Raw genomic sequence first — 18,428 nt, 5'->3', positions numbered from 1 at the left:
CTAATTCCCTTTAATCCACACAACATCCTAGGAAGCTCTTCTGCACCTTCTCCAAAGCCTCCAAGTCCTGTAATGCATTGACCAGGACTACACATAGTACGCCCTAACCAAATGTATATACTATTGCAACAGAGAATATGGAAGACTGGACTTTGCAGCTGGAGGCGGGCACAGTGGAAGATGAAGACGAAGGGAATATTACTCTTGTTCTGGGATCACAGGAGCAGGGGTGAACACGGGACATACAGGGGATTCAGAGGCGTTACAACCTGTCGGACCCTATTTAAAATTCATCTATTTCCGTAAACCGAACTTCCCAGTTTGTGTCAGCACCGGATCCGCTCTGGTTCCAACCACAGCCCAAAAAAATGCAGACTGGCAGGTTGATTCACAAAAGAGAAAATCTGCAAACGCTGGAAACCTAAGCATCACAAACACACAGAAAATGCAGTAGGAACTCAGACCCGACAGCATCCATGGGAAAAAGTACGGGGCGACGTTTCGGGCCACGTTGCCTGTGTATTTTTTTCCGTAGGCACTGCCTGGCCATCTGCGTTGCTCCAGCGTTTGTGTGTGTGTTTGTGTTGGCTGGTTGATTGGCGGTTCAGAATTGCCCCATTACGAGCGTGAGTGGTAGAAGATTTGGGAGCCGGAGGCGTCCTTTGTATGTCAAAATAAACTTTATTCACAAGTTTTAAATACTTCAGAAAATCAGCTTCTCAGTGCCTTTTTATTCTTACATTCATAGCGTGTTAAGAAGTGTTCTATCACATTTAAAAAAAGATATACCTCTGCTGCCATTCATTTGGAACCATGGTGTAGTTCACTGCCCCCATTATTGAGGGGCTGCCTCGCCCAGCCCAGCCCGGTCCTTCCCTGTCCAGTACCGGCGGAACCCTGTACTGGGAAAATAAGTTGCAGATAAATGAGTATGAATGGCCTTGAGAACCAGCATTGTTAGGATGGGAGGTGTGACCCTAAATTTAAACACTCCCTTAACAAGTTCGGGCATATTTTGTAGTCCTTGATTACATCTGTCGAGGGTTGTTTTTTGGGAAGTCTAGTACAACTGTGACGGCAAGTTAAGAGTCTACGAGGGAGAGGGCGGATATCTTCATGCTCCACAACAGCCTCGCCGCTCCGCTCTGTCCCGTCCCAGAACAGAGCAGCCTCCCACGCCCCTCTGACGTCGCCGGGATTTTTGTCGACTGTCTTCCGTTCTTGGGAAACACAAGCGAGTGGAGCTGGGACTGGTGACCGAGTTCGTTGGTGCTGCCTCCCCGCCTGAGGATCATGCAGGACTTGGTGTCGCTGCGCTTCTTGTTGCTCATCCTGCCCGGCTGGCTGGCGCTCCCGCCGCCGTCCGAAGCTCACCAGGGCTGCGATAACTTCACTGGTAAGTTCGTCCCCAGCCGTAAGCTCCCGTTCCCTCTCCATGTTTTCAGCCTCGGATCTTGCTCCGGAGCTGCCCCTCCGAACAGCCTTTGTAACGAGGTGGGACACAGTGCTTTAATACTGACGGGATAACAACCCCCCTCTCGCCCCCCAAACCTGGGCTCCCACACGTTAACTTCAGAAATGGGGTGGTGAGGAGAAATCAGCGTGTGAAGTAATAGTGCAGTAAACCATTCCGGAGCCTGGCCAAGAAAATCTGAATGCCCCACCGGTGTAAACGGCAGTTCAAACCTTCCGTAACGTCACTGGAGGGACAGAGATTTCAACCCCCAAATCCCCCGGGGGATTTTGCTCTATGCTTTAAATGTATACCTATTCGTCTCACGAATATAATCATATAATTGGAATCAGTGTTCGTCCTTCTGTTGGTTTAAAGAAAACCTAAAATGCTGGAGGAACTCCGTGGCTCTGAGAACATATGTGACGGGAAATGGACGGTTGACGTTTCTGGTCTGGACTGATAGATTTCCCTCCACAGATGCCCACTGAGTTCCGTCAGTTTTTTTGCCCAATATTTCAGTATCTGCAATCTCTTGCGTCTGTCTTTCTATTACATTCCATCAAAGTAATAAGCATTCTTACAGGGATCGTCAAGCAACTGCAAGAGGACCTGGAATTGATTGATGTTAACCCCAGCAGTGCTCTCCTGCCCTTTCCCCTCAGCTACCTTCCCTATTTAAACGTTTGGCTTGCTTCCCCCAAAAGGAGAACACAATATCTCCTCTCCTCCTCCTCCTCCTCCAAAGCCTCTGGGGCTCTGCTCAAAATCTGGCAGGAAGTCCTGTAAAAAGACTTTCTTTTGCTTCTGGAGGAACTTAATGTTCAGGAAAATTGTGGAGGCAGAGGGGTGGTCATTGTTTTGGGTTGTCAGGGCTGAGAGTTCAGGGGGAAATTACCTAGTACATAGTTATCCTTCATTCCAGCTTATCCACACTGAACAAAATGGCTGAGTTAGTCCGGTTTGCCTGCATTTAGCCCAAGTCTCTCTGAACAATGTCCTTGCCCAAACGTCTTTCAATTGTATCTGCCTCCACAGCTCCCTCTCAGCCGCTTATTCCAGCTGTGTGTGTATATAGTTAGAGAGATGAGATGGGGTTCCCATTCCACCTATCTTTCCTCTGGAATCTTGGTCCTGATGCAGAATTTTGACTGAAAACACTGGCCTTTATTTGCCTGACCTGCTGAGTTATTTCATTGTACCAGTTTCCACCATTCCTGGCAGCTTCTTTGTCGTTTTTGATGTCAGCTAGCTGTGTGCTTCCCGTAATCCTCAATTGCTTTCAGGCGTTTTTTGTTGAATCAAGTCCCAGCTACTGGGAACGTTGTGATGTGGTCAAACAACTCTGCCAGACCTACTGACTATCTTCAGCATGTTGTACTTTAAGAAAGGTCCAGTCCAAAAGTTCCTCCAGCATTTTGCCAATCACTCTTGGCTAACAGATTGAGATCCCTTGGCAGATGAACAGAAATACATAGTGGACCCCACCCATCATATTCCTGGCTGTCGCTCACTGATATTTATTTTATTTCGAGGAGTTGGTGACCGTTCTTTTACCTGGAGAGTTGGAGATGTACAGCACTGAAACAGGCATTCAATTTAATGTTCCTGCCTGCATGAGCCAGTCCCATTTGCCTCTAAAACTGTCCTGTTCATGTCCCTGCCTAAATGTCTTTTAAATATTGTAATTGAACCCACCTCTACTATTTCCTCTGAAAGATTCTGTATACCCCTCCCCACCCTCTGTGAAAAACATCTCCAAAAAGTTGTCCCTCAGGTCCCCTTTAAATTTTCCCCCTCGCATTTTAAATTGATAAACGATAAGTTTTGGACTCCCTTATCATTCAGAAAAAGACTCTGCCCTTCATGAGTTTATAAAATTCTATAAGGTCACCGTTTAGTCTGCTACTCTTCTGGGGAAAATAGAGCAAAACTGTCCTGTCTCTCCTTGTACCTCAGGCCCTCCCGTTCTGGTAACATCCTGGTGAATCTTCTCTACACCCCTTTCCAAATTAATGATTTCCTTCCTATAAATGGCCAAACAAAACTGTACACAATGGGATATAATGTGACAGGATCGGGGATCAGAGGTGAAGGCTGACAGCAAAAGAACTGTTAACGTCTGAGAGTTGAAAATCTCTGGAATTGTCTGTCATATTTGTGGTTGCCAAGTCCTACAGATTTTTAGACAGAGAGATTGATGCATGTGGGAATTGGAAGGGAAACTTGAGGAATTCAGAATATTGGCAGCTAGTAAAAACTCCAGATGTTGGAGATCTAGAGCCAAAATATCCCAGAAATAGCTGCGAGTAGGTTGGCAGAGACGGCAGGAAGAGAAACAGGATTTATGTTCTGTCAAAGAATCTTCAAGCCGTGGCACAAACTTTCTCTTTGCACAGAGATGTTCCTTGATCTGGTGATTACTCCTGATATTGTCTGTACTAAATTCTGCTCTGTCCATGCTCGAGGACTCAACACAACCAACTTACACGGAAGTATGAAGTCTAAGAATTTGTTCTGTAAAGAGAGTTGGGCGCAGCTGGGTCCTGCTGGAAGACGCAAGAATAGAGAGCAAACTCCTGTATGGCTTCTGAACCTGGCCCCAAACCCCCATTCTCTTCCCATCCCACTGCACCCCACCAATCAAGCCCCAGTCTAAAAAATTCTGGTTTTTAAGCCATTCACTGTGAGCTAAGTTCTCCAAATGCCAACCCTTCTGTCAGTGGAGGCCATTTCGACCTATCCATGCCCTATTTTTAAACACTTCCATAAAATTTAACCGCAATCTGTTTTGCTCAGTAGAGAACAAACATTGCTTTCCCAGTTTTTTCTGTGTATCTGAAATTATCACTTTGTTATACAGTGCTTTGGACAACTATGCTGTGCCACTGACTTCCTCCCCTGTACTTGAGGGTGGGTCATGGGCAAGGTAGTCCAATCTATCAGTTTTGAAGCCCCACCAACCCTGATGCAGGGTTCGGAAGCAAAGTTGCTGGGGGCGTGGAGTGGGGCACAGATCTGATACCCACAGGCTCTGAGATGGACCCTTACCATCAGGACATGCCCTCTTCCTCATAATTGCCATCAGGGAGGAGATTCAGGAGCTTGAAAACATACACTCAACATTTTTAGGAACATCTTCTTGCCCTCCACAAACAGATTTCTGAATGGTCAATTTATGAACTCATGAACACTATCTTGTCATTCATTTTTTATATGAAACCATTTGTTGAATTGTTATGGTAATTTTATTTCATTGCATTGTACTGCTACTGCAAAACAACAATCTTCAGAAGCCAGTGATAACAAATCAAATCAAAATCAGGTTCATTATCACTGGGATTTGATATGAAATTTGTTAACTTAGCAGCAGCAGTTCAATACAATACATAATCTAGCAGAGAAAAAATAATAATAAATAAACAAGTAAATCAATTACGTATATTGAATAGATTTTTTAAAATGTACAAAAACAGAAATACTGTGTATTCTTAAAAAGAAAGTGAGGAAGTGTCCAAAGATTCAATGTCCATTAGGGACCGGATGGCAGAGGGGAAGAAGCTGTTCCTGAATTGCTGAGTGTGGCCTTCAGGCTTCTGTACCTCCTTCCTGATGGTAACTGCGAGGAAAGGGCATGCCCTGGGTGCTGGGGTCCTTAATAATGGATGCTGCCTTTCTGAGACACCGCTCCCTAAAGATGTCCTGGGTACTTTGTAGGCTAGTACCCAAGATGGAGCTGACTAGATTTACAATCTATTTGCTCCTGTGCAGTAACCCCTCCATACCAGACTGTGATGCAGCCTGACAGAATGCTCTCCACGGTACAACTATAGAAGTTTTTTAGTGTATTTTTTGACATGCCAAAACTCTTCAAACTCCTAATAAAGTATAGCCACTGTCTTGCCTTCTTTATAACTACATCAATATGTTGGGACCAGGTTAGATCCTCAGAGATCTTGACACCCAGGAACATGAAGCTGCTCATTCTCTGCTTCTGACACCTCTATGAGATTTTGAATACCTCACACCATATAGCCAGAGTTCATCCTCTGAGGGCATTACACAGCTGTAGTTTTGCAAGGATTAAATAACCTTTAAGAATTCTGCATGCCAATCACCCTTGCTGGGGCATAGGCTGACAACAGCAGTTCATCAGGGTCCTCTGTCCTGCACCAGTCTTTCAAGTTGTCCCCAGATGTGGCACATCTTCTTGGTGTATCCTTCCTCTCCCAGGGATGAGGTCTTTGGACCTTCTGTTGGGGTTTCTGTAGCACCAGGTTTTTAGCCCCATGCCAATAAATATGCATGCTCACCAGTTATCAACCACTTCCAGCCCTGCTTTGAAATTTGATTATTCATATTAAAATCTCACTGGTTCCCTCACTGTCATCTCCTTTTTTATTTCAGAAATACACTTCTTAACAATAATAAAATCATTACTAAAATATACAAAAGAAGAAATATTGCACAACCTTTTCATGATCAATACATTCAGCAGTGTTAACTTGTTTTTTTAAAATATATTACCATTGCCACTCATGTAGCTCCCTGGGGTAATACATCATTTCTGTCCCTTCTTGCATTAAATTTGGTTAGTGCTTTAGGGACTCTACTTTTGAGTTGTAGCCAACCTGTGTGGTGAAGGTTTCATCTTGGCTGCTCTCAACTTCATGAGCCCTTGTTAGGGACGGCAATCCTTACAGGACCTCTCCAGAGTTTAAGTTTTCTCTGTTGCTAGGAGACCTTAAAATGCATTAAAGTTCACACTGACTCATGAACTGTTCAGTAAAAAGGTTCATTGCCATTGAAGATAGGTTGAGAAACAAAGGTGGGCAAAACAGCTAGAATGGTGGTGGAAGGCATTGCTTTGAGTATTACCCTCTTTCATCGTAAGAGATGTGTAGCTAAGTTCAGTAAACTTCCTTGAAAGTGAATCATATAGAATCTTTCAATGAACTGCTCAATGAAAATCTTTGGAAGAACCATTTAATTGGTTCATTCTCAGCTCCGTAAACCTTTTCATTTCATCTGTTCATATGATTTTCTTTATAAATTATGACTGTATGTGCTTTCACTTCCCTTTACATGTGAAAAGATTTTCCTGTACTTATAAGTTCTTTGAATGCAGATATTTCAGGCAGTGGAGGTAAGTTCCTATTAAATTGACGGAATAGATAATTTTCTGTATTTCTATTAAAGTTAACCACAATCCCTTTGATTGATAGTGAACTCAATGTCATTCATCCCCAGTATATACTGTGTGGTGGCACAGTATTTAAAATCATAGACATAAGGTGATACAGCACAGTAACAGGCTCTTCAGATTACTCAGTCTGTGCCATTCATCAGCCAGGTGTTCTACACTGATCCTTCATTTTCCTGTGCTTTTATTTTCCCAAAATTTTCCATCCATTCCAAATTCCCCCACCCTACAGGTTCTACACACTGCAGACAATTTTCAGTGGCCTGCGTATTTAATAAAATGGGAGGCAGCAGTAGCATCTTGGGGAAAGTCACATGGCCTGTTCGAACTGAACAAGACATCATACAGGACCGGGATTTAACGTGGGCTGCTGAAGCTGTGGGGCAGCAGCTGCACCCGCTGATCCACTGGGCCACTCACTAGTTGCCAAGTCAACTAGGACTTTGACCTAACAGCCCAGAGAGATGAGTTCAAGTCTGACTAAGGTGGACGGGCAATTTAAATTCAGTTACATGGAAAATTTGCAATTATATAGCCATGAAAATTCATTAATACCCCTTGGAGGAGTAAACGTGCAATTCTTTCATGGGCTCTGCTGAATGTGACTCCAGACCCAGCAATATGGCTGACTCCACAATTGTCAATGTTCTGGTGTCACCCAACTGGAGTCAGATAGCTGGCATCCTCTGGAGGAGTAACCGTTGTCAGTGGTGGTGACACCTCTAACAGATACGTAAATGGATGCAATGCCACAGCTGAGGTCTAATTGGCATTTAATGACTAAAAATGTTAGTATGATATTCTTGCATGAGAGTGTTGTGTTCCTCTAGTAATATAGCCAATGATGCAACATCTTCATTAACCTTCCCTGTCAGTGTTAAAGATCAAAAGGATGTGAAATGCAGAGATAGACTGATCAGCCCATAATCCTATTCGGCAAATCATAAACTTAATGTCTGATTCAGCATTTACTTCAAAACATTTTCCTGCTCTGTCTTCATGAACCTTTGCTCCCTTAAATGCCTATCAAATACATTGCTGAGACTCTAGTTCTGGGGTAGAGAATTCCAAAAATTCAGAGGCCTCTGCAGAAAGAATTACTCCACACCTCGACCTGAAATAGACCACATCTTATTCTAAAACACCTCTGCCTAGTTTTGGATACCATCACTGGGGGGAATTTCCTTTCAATACCCCTCAGATTACCTCTCTCTCTTCTATATTCCAGTGTGTATAGCCTAACTATTCTTCATATGTCAATGTGTTCATGTCCAGAATGACACCAGTGAACTTGATCCAATCCAAATACATTATTATATTAATACAGATATGTATACTATACCCAATGCTCCAAGTACAGTTCCACCAGTGCCCTGTAAAGATGCATTGTAATTCCTGTTTCTATATGCTCTGTCTCCTTGAGTAGTGTTTACGCTTGGATCTGCTATTCCTGAATTTACCTTAAAATTGGTTTTTGAGTGGTTAAGTGTGTCTTTTTTTGCAAATGGTTAACTTCATTATGACGTAAAGCAAAAGGTTGGGTTGGATATTTACACCTTGGCATATGCAGTATATTTTCTGACTTGTGTAAGTGTCAGGTGCGGCTCATCCTCAACAGGATTGATTGTAAGTCATGAAGATATGGGTTCAAGGTGTGTTTCAGAGTCTTGACATTAAAATCTACTTTTATAATACAATGTAGTGGTAACTGAGTGCTATTGTCAGTGGTGATGTCAAATTAAAGCTGCTTCCTTAAAGGAATGGTCCCATTGCTTTATTTGAAGAACAGTAGTTCTCCAAATATTTATTGTTAAATCTTTCGTGAAATCTTTTAGCCTTTTCAATCTTCTTTGGAAGCTCCTCAATATTCAGGAAGGCTTAATTCCTCTCCAGTTCTGTGGTGGACAAAGCCAAATAGGAAATCACGCACTTCCAAAGATGGGGCAAGAGGTGCCTATTGGGTTAAGTGGATGGGTAGTGTGTGAGGTAGGCCACACCTTTTGCACCTTGCACGCAACTATCAGACAGATTTGAGGGTGACCTTGTCACCATCTCTTTGTTGATTGAGCAACTGCTGTGCTTCCATTTTACAGTCATGGACACACATCACTGTGGCGATAACACACAAAAAAATAGTTTCAGACCATAAGAAGAGTCTTCACCATTGTATAGACTACTGCACGATCTAGCATGATTAACTGCTGAAGCAAGTTACACCTAAGAAAATGCTGACTAGGCTGAAATCTCAATAGGGTCCAGGGAGCTTGGTACAGGTAGCAAGGAGTATCGGAGGGATAAGTACTTGAGAAATGCCCTGTCATCACGAAGGTTCACCATAGCATTGTAGATAACATTTGATGGGTTGTAGCATTACTGCATTGAATCACAATATCAGCAGCTCCATTGTGGCACTAACAGAGGACTCTGCAACAATGCAAGTGGACTGCTGACTGAGAACTCCTTACCATTGCCTTTTCAGCATCATCTCCCAGCAAGTGGTGCAAGACACTCATTAGAAGTAGGTCTGAGGGCAGAAGGACCAATAAACGGTACCTTGCTTTAAAATTGAGCTGTTAGCAGGGACACCTGAAGAAATTTAAGGACTTGCTGAACAGAATTGCTTGTGATGGGTGAAGGGTGACAGGTGCTTGAGAACCACCCACAGGAGAATGAAGTAAAGACCCAAGCGACAATTGCCAGCAGCAATGAAGATTTGGATAAGCAGTGCAGTCCCTTGAAGGGAAAGTTAGGCTCTGTACATGCCTTGACCCAGCATATTGTATGACTATGAAGCCTGGATATTTGTCAAAACCGAGAACAGCCTGTGAAACATGCTGCTGCATGAACCGTGTGTGTTGAAAGCACACCAGGAAGATTAACAAGCAGCAAATTCCTTGAAGGAGTTGAAAGCCAAGAACTGTTACTGGAGGTTGTGCAAGAGAGGGTTTAACACATGATGAGATGGCACACAATTGTCAATGCAGGAAGTTGTCCCAGCAAGAGCTACAGTGAAGGTGCTGAATGCACTGTGTGCAATGGACAGTAGTTGTTGCCACATCTGAGAGGTCGTGATCATCCTAGTGATCGCCAGTCCGACTTGAAAAAAACATCAGGGCATCTGTCACATGTATTAAGTGTCATGTTGTGTGACTTGTCTCCCATATGCTAGCCTGCATTTCCCTGATTCATTCAGTTGCTACTTGCTAGTTGCCATCTCCACACGTTTGGTATCCATGACAAATTTTTGAAATGCGCTTCTTACTAACGTCAAGGTTATTTTCATATTTCCAAAAGAAATGGCTCAGCATTGACTCAATGAGAATCATCTGAGAATGAATTACTCACTGCTTTCTGTCCAGTTAATTATTTTATCTAAGATGGCACTCATTTTTCCATTGTACAAGCCTCAATTCTGTTATCTGGAAGGAAAACCACATCTTCATGGGGAACATAATAAAATTCCACTTAGGCAGTGCCTGACGTCAGGATTGAACCCTGATTGTCAAATCTCTGAGGTTTTGATGTGACCTCTGTGCCAAAAGGCAGTGGTAATGAACTACCATCAGCCTGCATTTTACTAAAGTTAAACATTTTGTTTGTGAACATGGAAACAGGCGAACTGAGATCACAAAGTGAGTATCTAATCAGCCAGAATATGTTTAAGTGGTGAATCTATCAAGCCTTGAGCTCCTTGTGTGGTGGGGGTGGGTGGAGATGTTTGTCAAAACAAAGCAACTGCCACAAATAAAACACAATGAATATTGTGACGTAAGATGTATCAGGAAAGTACCAAAGATCATTTGACATAGAACGCTAACTGTTGCATACTAACATGGCCTCTCCATTCTTACCCAACTCAGCTTTAACCCTTAACTGTAACCCGTGCTTACTTTTACTCTCTAACTTCCTTTGCAAACTCTAACTTTTGAACATTAGGTGTTTCAGTAGATAGTTTTGGACAAAACTCACCTTCATGATCACTATACAATGAATACAGTAGTTTGGCCAGGTGGGTGAGAAAGGTAAAGATCTGGAGAAGGAGGAATATGATTGGAGAGGAGTGGACTAAGGGAGAGAGGGGAGGGGCACCAAGGGGAGGTGATAGACAGGTGAGGATGTCAGAATAGGGAACAGAAGAAGAGAGAAGGGGAAGGAAAAAAATAAATTAGCAGAAGGAGAAATCAATTTTCATGTCTTTAGGTTGGAGGCTATCTAGATGGAATATGAGGTGTTGCTTCTCCATCCTGAGAGTGGCCTCATCATGGCAAAAGAGGAGGCCATGGACTGACATGTTGGAATGGGAACGGAGATTAGAATGAAAAAGTTTGGCTACCAGAAAGTTCCACATTTGGTGGATAGAGTGGAGGTGCTTGATGAAGCCAGTTGCCCAGTTTCCAACGGGTTGCCGCAGTGTAGAGGAGGCTGCATTGGGAGCACAGGATACAACAGGCAACCCCAGCAGATTTGCAGGAAATGTTGCCTCACCTAGAAGGACTGTTGGGCACCCTGAATGGAGGTGCGGGAGGAGGTGAATGGACAAGTGAAGCTTTTCTGTGCAAGGAGGGAGAGAAGTAGTGAGGGATGAATGGACAAGGGAAACACAGAGGGTATGATCCCTGTGGAAAGTGGAGAGTGTGGAAGCAGGAAATTAAAGATGTGTTTGGTGGTAGGATCCCATTGAAGATGGTGAACGTTGCAGAGAATGATGTGTTGGATGTGGAGGCTCATGGGGTGGTAGGTGAAGACAAGAGGAGTCCTATCCCTGTTAAGGTGTCAGGAAAATGAGACAAGTGTTGATAACCGGGAGATGTGGGTGAGGGTATTATCAATGGTGGAGGAAGGGAACCTCTATTCTTTGAAGAAGGAGAACATCTCTCATGTCCTGTAAAGGAAAGCCTCATCCTGGGAAAAGATGTGGCTGAGATGAAGGAACTGAGAAAAGGGATTGACGTTTTTACAGGAGACAAGGTATGAAGTGGAATACAGTGTAGTCAAGATAGCCCTAGGAATTGGTAGGTTTATAAAAGATATCAGTGGACAGTTTGTCTCCAGAGATGGAAAGAAATCAAGAAAGGGGAGAGAGGTGTCTGAAATGGACTAAGTGAAAGAAAGGGCAGGGTGGCAGTTGGAGGCAAAGTTGATGCAATTGATGAGTTCAGCATGGGTGTGTGAAGCAGCATCAATTCATTCATGAATATAGTGCAGAAAGGGTTGGAGAGCATTACCAGTATAGGCTTGGAATGTTGACTGTTCTACGTAGTCAATATAAAGGCAGGAGTAGCTGGGGCCTTTGTGGGTGCCCATGGCTACACATTGGGTTTGGAGAAAATGGGAGGAAATGAAGGCAAAATTGTTGAGGGTGAGGACCAGTTTTGCCAGATGAAAGAGGGTGGTAGTGGAGGGGGACTGTTTGTGTCTTTTGTTGAGAAAGAAGTAGAGAGCTTTAAGGCCTTTTTGATGGAGGACAGAAGTGTGTAAGGACTGGATAGCTGTGGTGAAAATGAAGAGGTCAGGTTCAGGGAATTGAAAGTTGTTGAGAACGAGAGCACATTAAGTGCTGTGGATGTAGGTGGGAAAGGACTGAACCAACAGGGATAGAATGGAGTCAGGGTATGTTGACACAAATTCAGTGGGGTAGGAGCAGGCAGAGACAATGGACCTACCTGGAGAGTCAGGTTTGTGGATCTTTAGATGGAGGTAGAAATGAGCAGCGTAGGGTAAGGGAACTGTGAATTTGGTGACAGTGGATGGGAGTTCTCCAGAGTTTGAGGTTAGTGATGGTGTTGGAGACAATTTCTGATGGTCCAGAATGGGGTCCTTTTCAGGAAGTAAGTAAGAGGAGGTGTCTGAGAGTTGCTGCCTTTTCTCAGCAAGGTCCGTCAGTTTGCTATACCACAACAGCACCCCCACTGTCTGCGGGTTTGATGATAAGGTTGGATGAAAGGGTGGAGGGCAGTGTGCTCAGAAGGAGAGAGGAGTGCTGAAGTTAAGCTGGTTGATGTCTCTTCAGAAATTAAAGATTAAAAGAACCAGAGTAGGGTGTCCAAGAGAGGAGGAGGATTGGAGATGGGAAAAAGGGTCATTGGTGCAACTGGGGAATTCTTGCTAAAGAAGAGGGCTCCGAGACAGAGGCGAAGGAAGAAAAGCACTGGCAGGCACAGAACTCACTGAGATGTGGGCGAAGGAGGATAAAGGTAAGGCACTTTCTGAGGTTGAATGATCTGCCTCAGAAAAGGAAAGGTCAGATGGAATGGTGAAGACTTGGTAGGGATTGGAGCTGGGATCAGAGGGGGGAGGAGAGGGGAAGGTTAGGGTGTTCAGGGAAGATCTGGGAGGAGGAAGATGGAGGCTTTGAGGACTGGAGCTGCCCAGGGGTCATTGGAGTTGGCAATGGTGGGATCTGTAGTCTGGAACCGCCCAGGGTCGTTGGAATTGGTGATGGTGATATCCGTGGTCTGGGGGCATCTAGGGCTGTCAGAACCAGAGTTTGAAACAGCAGGATTTGTGAGGTGGAAACGACTACACATAGTAGAGAGCATAGAATAAAGGTTGCATGGGGAAAGTTTAAGGATGTGTGAAGCAAGTTGTTTTTTTTTAACACAGAGTGTGTAGGTGGCTGAAATGTACTGCCAAGGAGGTGACAGGAGCAAATATGATAGTGAAGTTCAAGAAGCCTTTAGACAAGAACTGGAACAGGCAGGGAATGGAAAGATACAGATACTGTGCAGGAAGGTAGGATTAGGTTGTGTTGGCAGAGTGCCTAACACTCATGGTGAGCCTGAAGGCCTGTTGGCTGTGCTGTATTTTTCTATATTCTATGTAATAACAAATTGGTTATTGCCAGGTAAATTGGAAGGATTGCTTTATCCTCTTGAAAATTGTCTTGGGATGACCCTGCTTGTCTATAGGAGTGGATAAGGTTTCAATTTTGCCTACAAAAACAGCTTCAACAGCATTGCACTCCCCGATTGAAATAGAACTCTGATCATCTTCACCGTAAGCACTTTGCAGTACTAGACTAATATTTTCTGTGATAATAACCTCAGGAGTTTCAACTTGCAGATATCACCTTGTATATTTTGGCTGCAAATCTACCTGGATTCTTGATCCACTGTCTTCCCACCCACCATCAATGTTTCTAATCCCAACTCTGTCCTCAGGTTCAGGCACACACTCAGCACTGATGCCAATCCATCTGGACACCAGTTCACTGGACTGGGCACTTGCCTCTGGAGAGAGACTTCAGTGTGAATGTAGGTGAGAATGCTGCTGACCTATCCTGATCTGACACCTTGGAGTCCGTCTGCAAAACTGCTGTCTCACAGGTATTGAGCAGCATCACCATGTGTGTTGGTCACACAGGAGCAGACTAACCTGCACTCTCTCACTGTGCTTTGGTCTGACTGCTCTCTGTTTGTGCTGTATGTCCATCTGAGCTGCTCACTGCATTGTCCTCCTTGCCTTTCAGTGAATCTTCAGCCACCAAGTAACTTGACTGCGGCACAGAGAGGGATTGGCTTAATTAATTATAGCTGGTCTCCAAGTCATCTCGAACATACCAAGAAGTATATTTTAAGATATGAAAGTTCATTTAAATATGATGGTGGTGATTGGCAGGTAAGATGTTTGCTATTAATTATTACTTTTGTGTATCACTGTATATTCAATGTCTATTCTGTTTTGAAACATAGTTGATTTTAATAATAATGAATGCTCAAATTTTAATGTTATTTTTCGATAAACTGTTAAAACGCCCACTTTATTTTCTTTAATGGATTCATTCTTGTAATGTCATCGGGTGAAACTTATATTTATAAATCAACTTTCATCCATGACTAACTTCATTTTCCTATTGGGAATGATGTATCAACAAATATATAACCCCCTTGAAAGAAAGCAAAAACAAAAAAAACCCAGAAATACTCAGTGGGTCAGGCAGCATCTGCGGGAAGAGAAACTGTTGATGTATCCGGTTAAAGAGGTTTTGCACTGCTGAAGAAGGTTCATTCACCCTGATGTACTCTGTCTGCCTCCCTCTCACTCCACAGATCAAAGACGAGTTTACTGTCATACTGCGCAAGTACACGTTTACATAAATGTAATGAAAAACCTGTTTTCTGCAACATCTCACACACATACAAACAACATTCACAAGGAGAACGTAAGTTAAACGTAAATTACACACATCTCACCAGAAGGAACACAATTGGAACACAAAAAGCAAAGTCCATTATAGTACAGTGTTTGTTCAGTGCATTTTCGATACTGCCCAATCAGCTGACCATTTTCAATCCCAAGCAAGAGAAAACCTGCAGGTGCTGGAAATCAAAGTAATACACACACAATGCTGGAGGAATTCAGCAGATCAGGCAGCATCTGTGGAAAAGAATAAACAGTCGACGTTTCAGGCTGAAACCCTTCATCAGGCAGTCTCAGCCCAAAATGTTCCTCCAGTATTGTGTGTGTATTACTATGTATATTTTCAATAGTTCCATTTAATATCAGACTATGTATACCATATACAACCTGAAATTCTTACTCTTCTCAAACATCCATGAAACAGAAGAAAACCCCAAAGAATGAATGATAGAACCCCAAAGACCCCCCTCACTACCCCACACAAGCAGCAACAAAACATCACCCCTCCCTTTCCCCCACTCGTTCCAGCACAATCCACCAAGCAAGCAGTAGCAAAGTCCCCAAAGAGAGACCATGATTTGCAGTCCATCAGAAATCATTGTTCACCGAACAACTCAACATGTCGCAGGCTCTCTCACTGACAAGGGCAAGAGAGATGCCCCCCATTCCACAGTGAGGGGGAGACCATCAAGTCACTCCCTGTTACAGTGTTACAGTCTGCAGCAGCACTTTTATTCTGAGTTTCTCTGACTCCAGAATCGGCAGCAAACTCCCCACCCACAGCACCATCGAGAGACAGAGATCGTTAGATATAGATAACCCAAATCCAGATGCCTCCGACAGCTGCACCCGCTGTTGCAATGTTCTATTCTCCCACGATGTCTCAGATGCCGACACTGGCAAGGAATCGAGTCCACAGGGGCCGTGCGAGGCTTTACACATCTTCCAGCCACTCCTGGGATATCAAAAATGGGTGGTTGGTGAGCTCCAGGAATAGAAACACACCGCCATAAAGAACCTCAATTTGAGTGCAGCTGTAGGTCACGGACTCCAACAGAACCCCAGCCACCTTGAAGTGGAAAAAAGAGATATTAAAAAGAGGAATTTAAGCTATTTCACAGATGTACTGAAAGAAGTCGTCCTCTGGCACCATTTTAGCTCCACCCAGTCTTTTGCATCAACTACAGAGTTTCTGTTGCATGTTTTGCTTCTAAATTACTGTCCCATTAAATTTTTAGTTAGCTAATTAATTTTACATTTTGTCTAGCTGATCACTGTTTGATAGGTTGAAGATCATTGTGCCAACATCGCTTTTTACTTCCACATTCATAGACAAAAATGGATAGTAACTCTCAAAACCATGTAAGAAAGAAAAACAGTAAATTTGATTAACTCTTTCTCTCGCCCCCCCCCCCTCCCCCCCCCCAACAGCTGCTGCCTATTTTAAAGTAAAAACTAGCCCCAGTTTTTCAGGAGTGGCCCTGGCTCACCTGGACCAGCATTCATCTGTGTTTATGTACAACTACTACATTTTATTTAGTGCTTTCAAGATTAATTTCATTCTGCTAATGTTACAATGTCATCTATCTATTACCTATTTCCTTCATCTAGGGAACAAAAGTAAATCCTTTATCGAACCGTGAAGAAGTCCTGCTTCTTAATAAGGGCATCCTTTTCCGAGTGAAGGCATTGCTGGCATTGACTACAGAGGAGAATTCTAGTCCACCTACTTGTCAACAAAGTGGCTGGGTTTATACTTATACAGGTGCCATAGAAGGTAATGCCAAAGTTCTCACTGTTTACACACTAATGTGATACCAATCCTTACTGAATGTAATTACAATCTTTACTGAATCACTTGAGTCAAGCACCAGGAATTTCTAAAGTGGCATTAGAACTTATGTTCTACCTGTACATTATTTATTGCTTGTGTGTTGAGTAGATTGTTATACGTTCCTGTAAAGTATTGTACTTTAATGTGATTATTCGGAGCAGTCATAAAACAGAGGAGATTTAAACATTTGTAAGCAGGATAGGACTTTTAGTCTTTTGTGCCAGGACTGATCTTCCTCAACTGACTGAAGGCTACAGCAGTGGGCTGAGGTGACGGTGATGGAGATATAGATATAGCCCTAGACTTGTCCCACCAGTGCCGTTCCGGTGTTATACAATGGTAGACTTATCCCCACCGGTACTGTAGCCTAGTGCTATGAATGACCTATCCAGCCTGCCAGTGCTGTACTGTAACAGAACTGCCCCCACCAGTACTGTAGCCCAAAGTTATACCATGGCAGACTATCCCTGCCAGTTCAGTATCTCAGTGTAATGCAGTAGCAGACCTGTTCCTACCTGTACTGAACAGCCTGACGATCATCAGAGCATGCAGATGATACGGAATACTGATTTGGAGGATTTTTTCAACAGAATACAATCAAAACTGTATTTTTATTGGAAGAATATTAAAAGGAAGTGAAAAGCAGGGTAGGGTAGAGCAATGACTAGAAGGAAGTGTGCTGCAAAATTGTCCTTCAGTTAAACAATGGAGAAGTTCACATGATGGGGCCATACACGCATTATTCATAATAACACAAATTCTTGGCAATGGAAACACTTCTTCCCAGACACTTCCCCACTGAAGGGACCTTATCTGATAGCTGGTGATGACCTAACAATTCATAGAAAGATGCTGCATGAGAACAGGCTCTTCAACCTACTGAATCCATGCTGACTATCAATTATCCGTGTACCTTGATCGTGCTTTAATCCCATTTTAGATTTCCCACATTCCCATCAACTCGTGTAGATTCTAACACTCAGTACCTTACAGCACAAAATTTAACCCACATGACTTCAGGATGTGAGAGGAAGCCGGGCCAAACGAATGAAATCCATACGATCACAGGGAAAACATGTAAACTGTCACAATCTGTTGTTTTGTGGCGGGAATACAGTGCACAACTTACAATAAAAACTAAATAGTGCAATAGTGTAAGATGATATTGACGGACCATTCAGAAACCTGATGGTAGAGGAGAAGCTGTTCCTAAAGCATTGAGTGTGTGTCTTCAGGCTCCTGTACCTCATCCCTGATGTTGGTAACAAGAAGAGGGCATATCCCGGATGGTGAGGGTTCTTAAAGATTGAAGCCGCCTTTTGAAGATGTCCTCAGCAGGTGTGGAGGCTTGTGGCCATGCTGGAGCTGGTGGAGACTCCAACCCTCTGCAGCCTCTTTCAATCCTGTGCATTGGAGCCTCCATGCCAACATTGCAACCAAGTCATTGGAGCTGTGAGCCAATGGGTCCACGAGTAGTTCTCTGTGCTTGCTTCTGGCTCCACCAGCTGTAGCATTGTCAGAGAGGAATTGTTTGTGCTCCAGAACAAGACTCCTACCCTTGGGGCTTTGTGTTGCCCCCTTTCTCACTGTGGAGTGAGAGGGAATTAATTTCATCCAGAGCCAAATCTGAGCCAGAGGGTCTGCAGGGAGAAAGGTACAAATACAGCAGAGACAATGGGGATCATTAAAGAGCCAGAGCTCTGAATGCGCAGTGTTTCTGTTCACAAAAATAATCAAGATCACGATTGATCTTGTGAACAAAGTGGAAATAATAAAGCGATCGGAAAGAGGTGAAATGC

General features: G+C 43.5%; 1 protein-coding gene across 4 annotated transcripts in view; it reads left to right on the top strand.

Annotated features, from left to right (window-relative positions):
• Positions 1–1,051: 1,051 nt before the first annotated feature.
• Positions 1,052–18,428, top strand: part of LOC140734544 (interleukin-13 receptor subunit alpha-1-like) — a 47,759-nt gene continuing 30,382 nt past the window's right edge. Inside the window, exons 1-3 of one of the 4 annotated variants that reach the window (XM_073058667.1) lie at positions 1,052–1,396; positions 14,125–14,273; positions 16,407–16,572. In XM_073058667.1, coding sequence (XP_072914768.1) covers positions 1,294–1,396; positions 14,125–14,273; positions 16,407–16,572 — 418 coding nt within the window. In that variant the 5' untranslated portion in view covers positions 1,052–1,293. The remainder of the gene's footprint in view (positions 1,397–14,124; positions 14,274–16,406; positions 16,573–18,428) is intronic. The other 3 variants (XM_073058665.1, XM_073058666.1, XM_073058664.1) reach the window with 3 other exon arrangements.

Source organism: Hemitrygon akajei, chromosome 10 (genome assembly GCF_048418815.1).
Source record: "Hemitrygon akajei chromosome 10, sHemAka1.3, whole genome shotgun sequence".
In the NCBI taxonomy this organism is placed as follows: domain Eukaryota; kingdom Metazoa; phylum Chordata; class Chondrichthyes; order Myliobatiformes; family Dasyatidae; genus Hemitrygon; species Hemitrygon akajei.
This window is presented reverse-complemented; position numbering and strand designations above follow the sequence as displayed.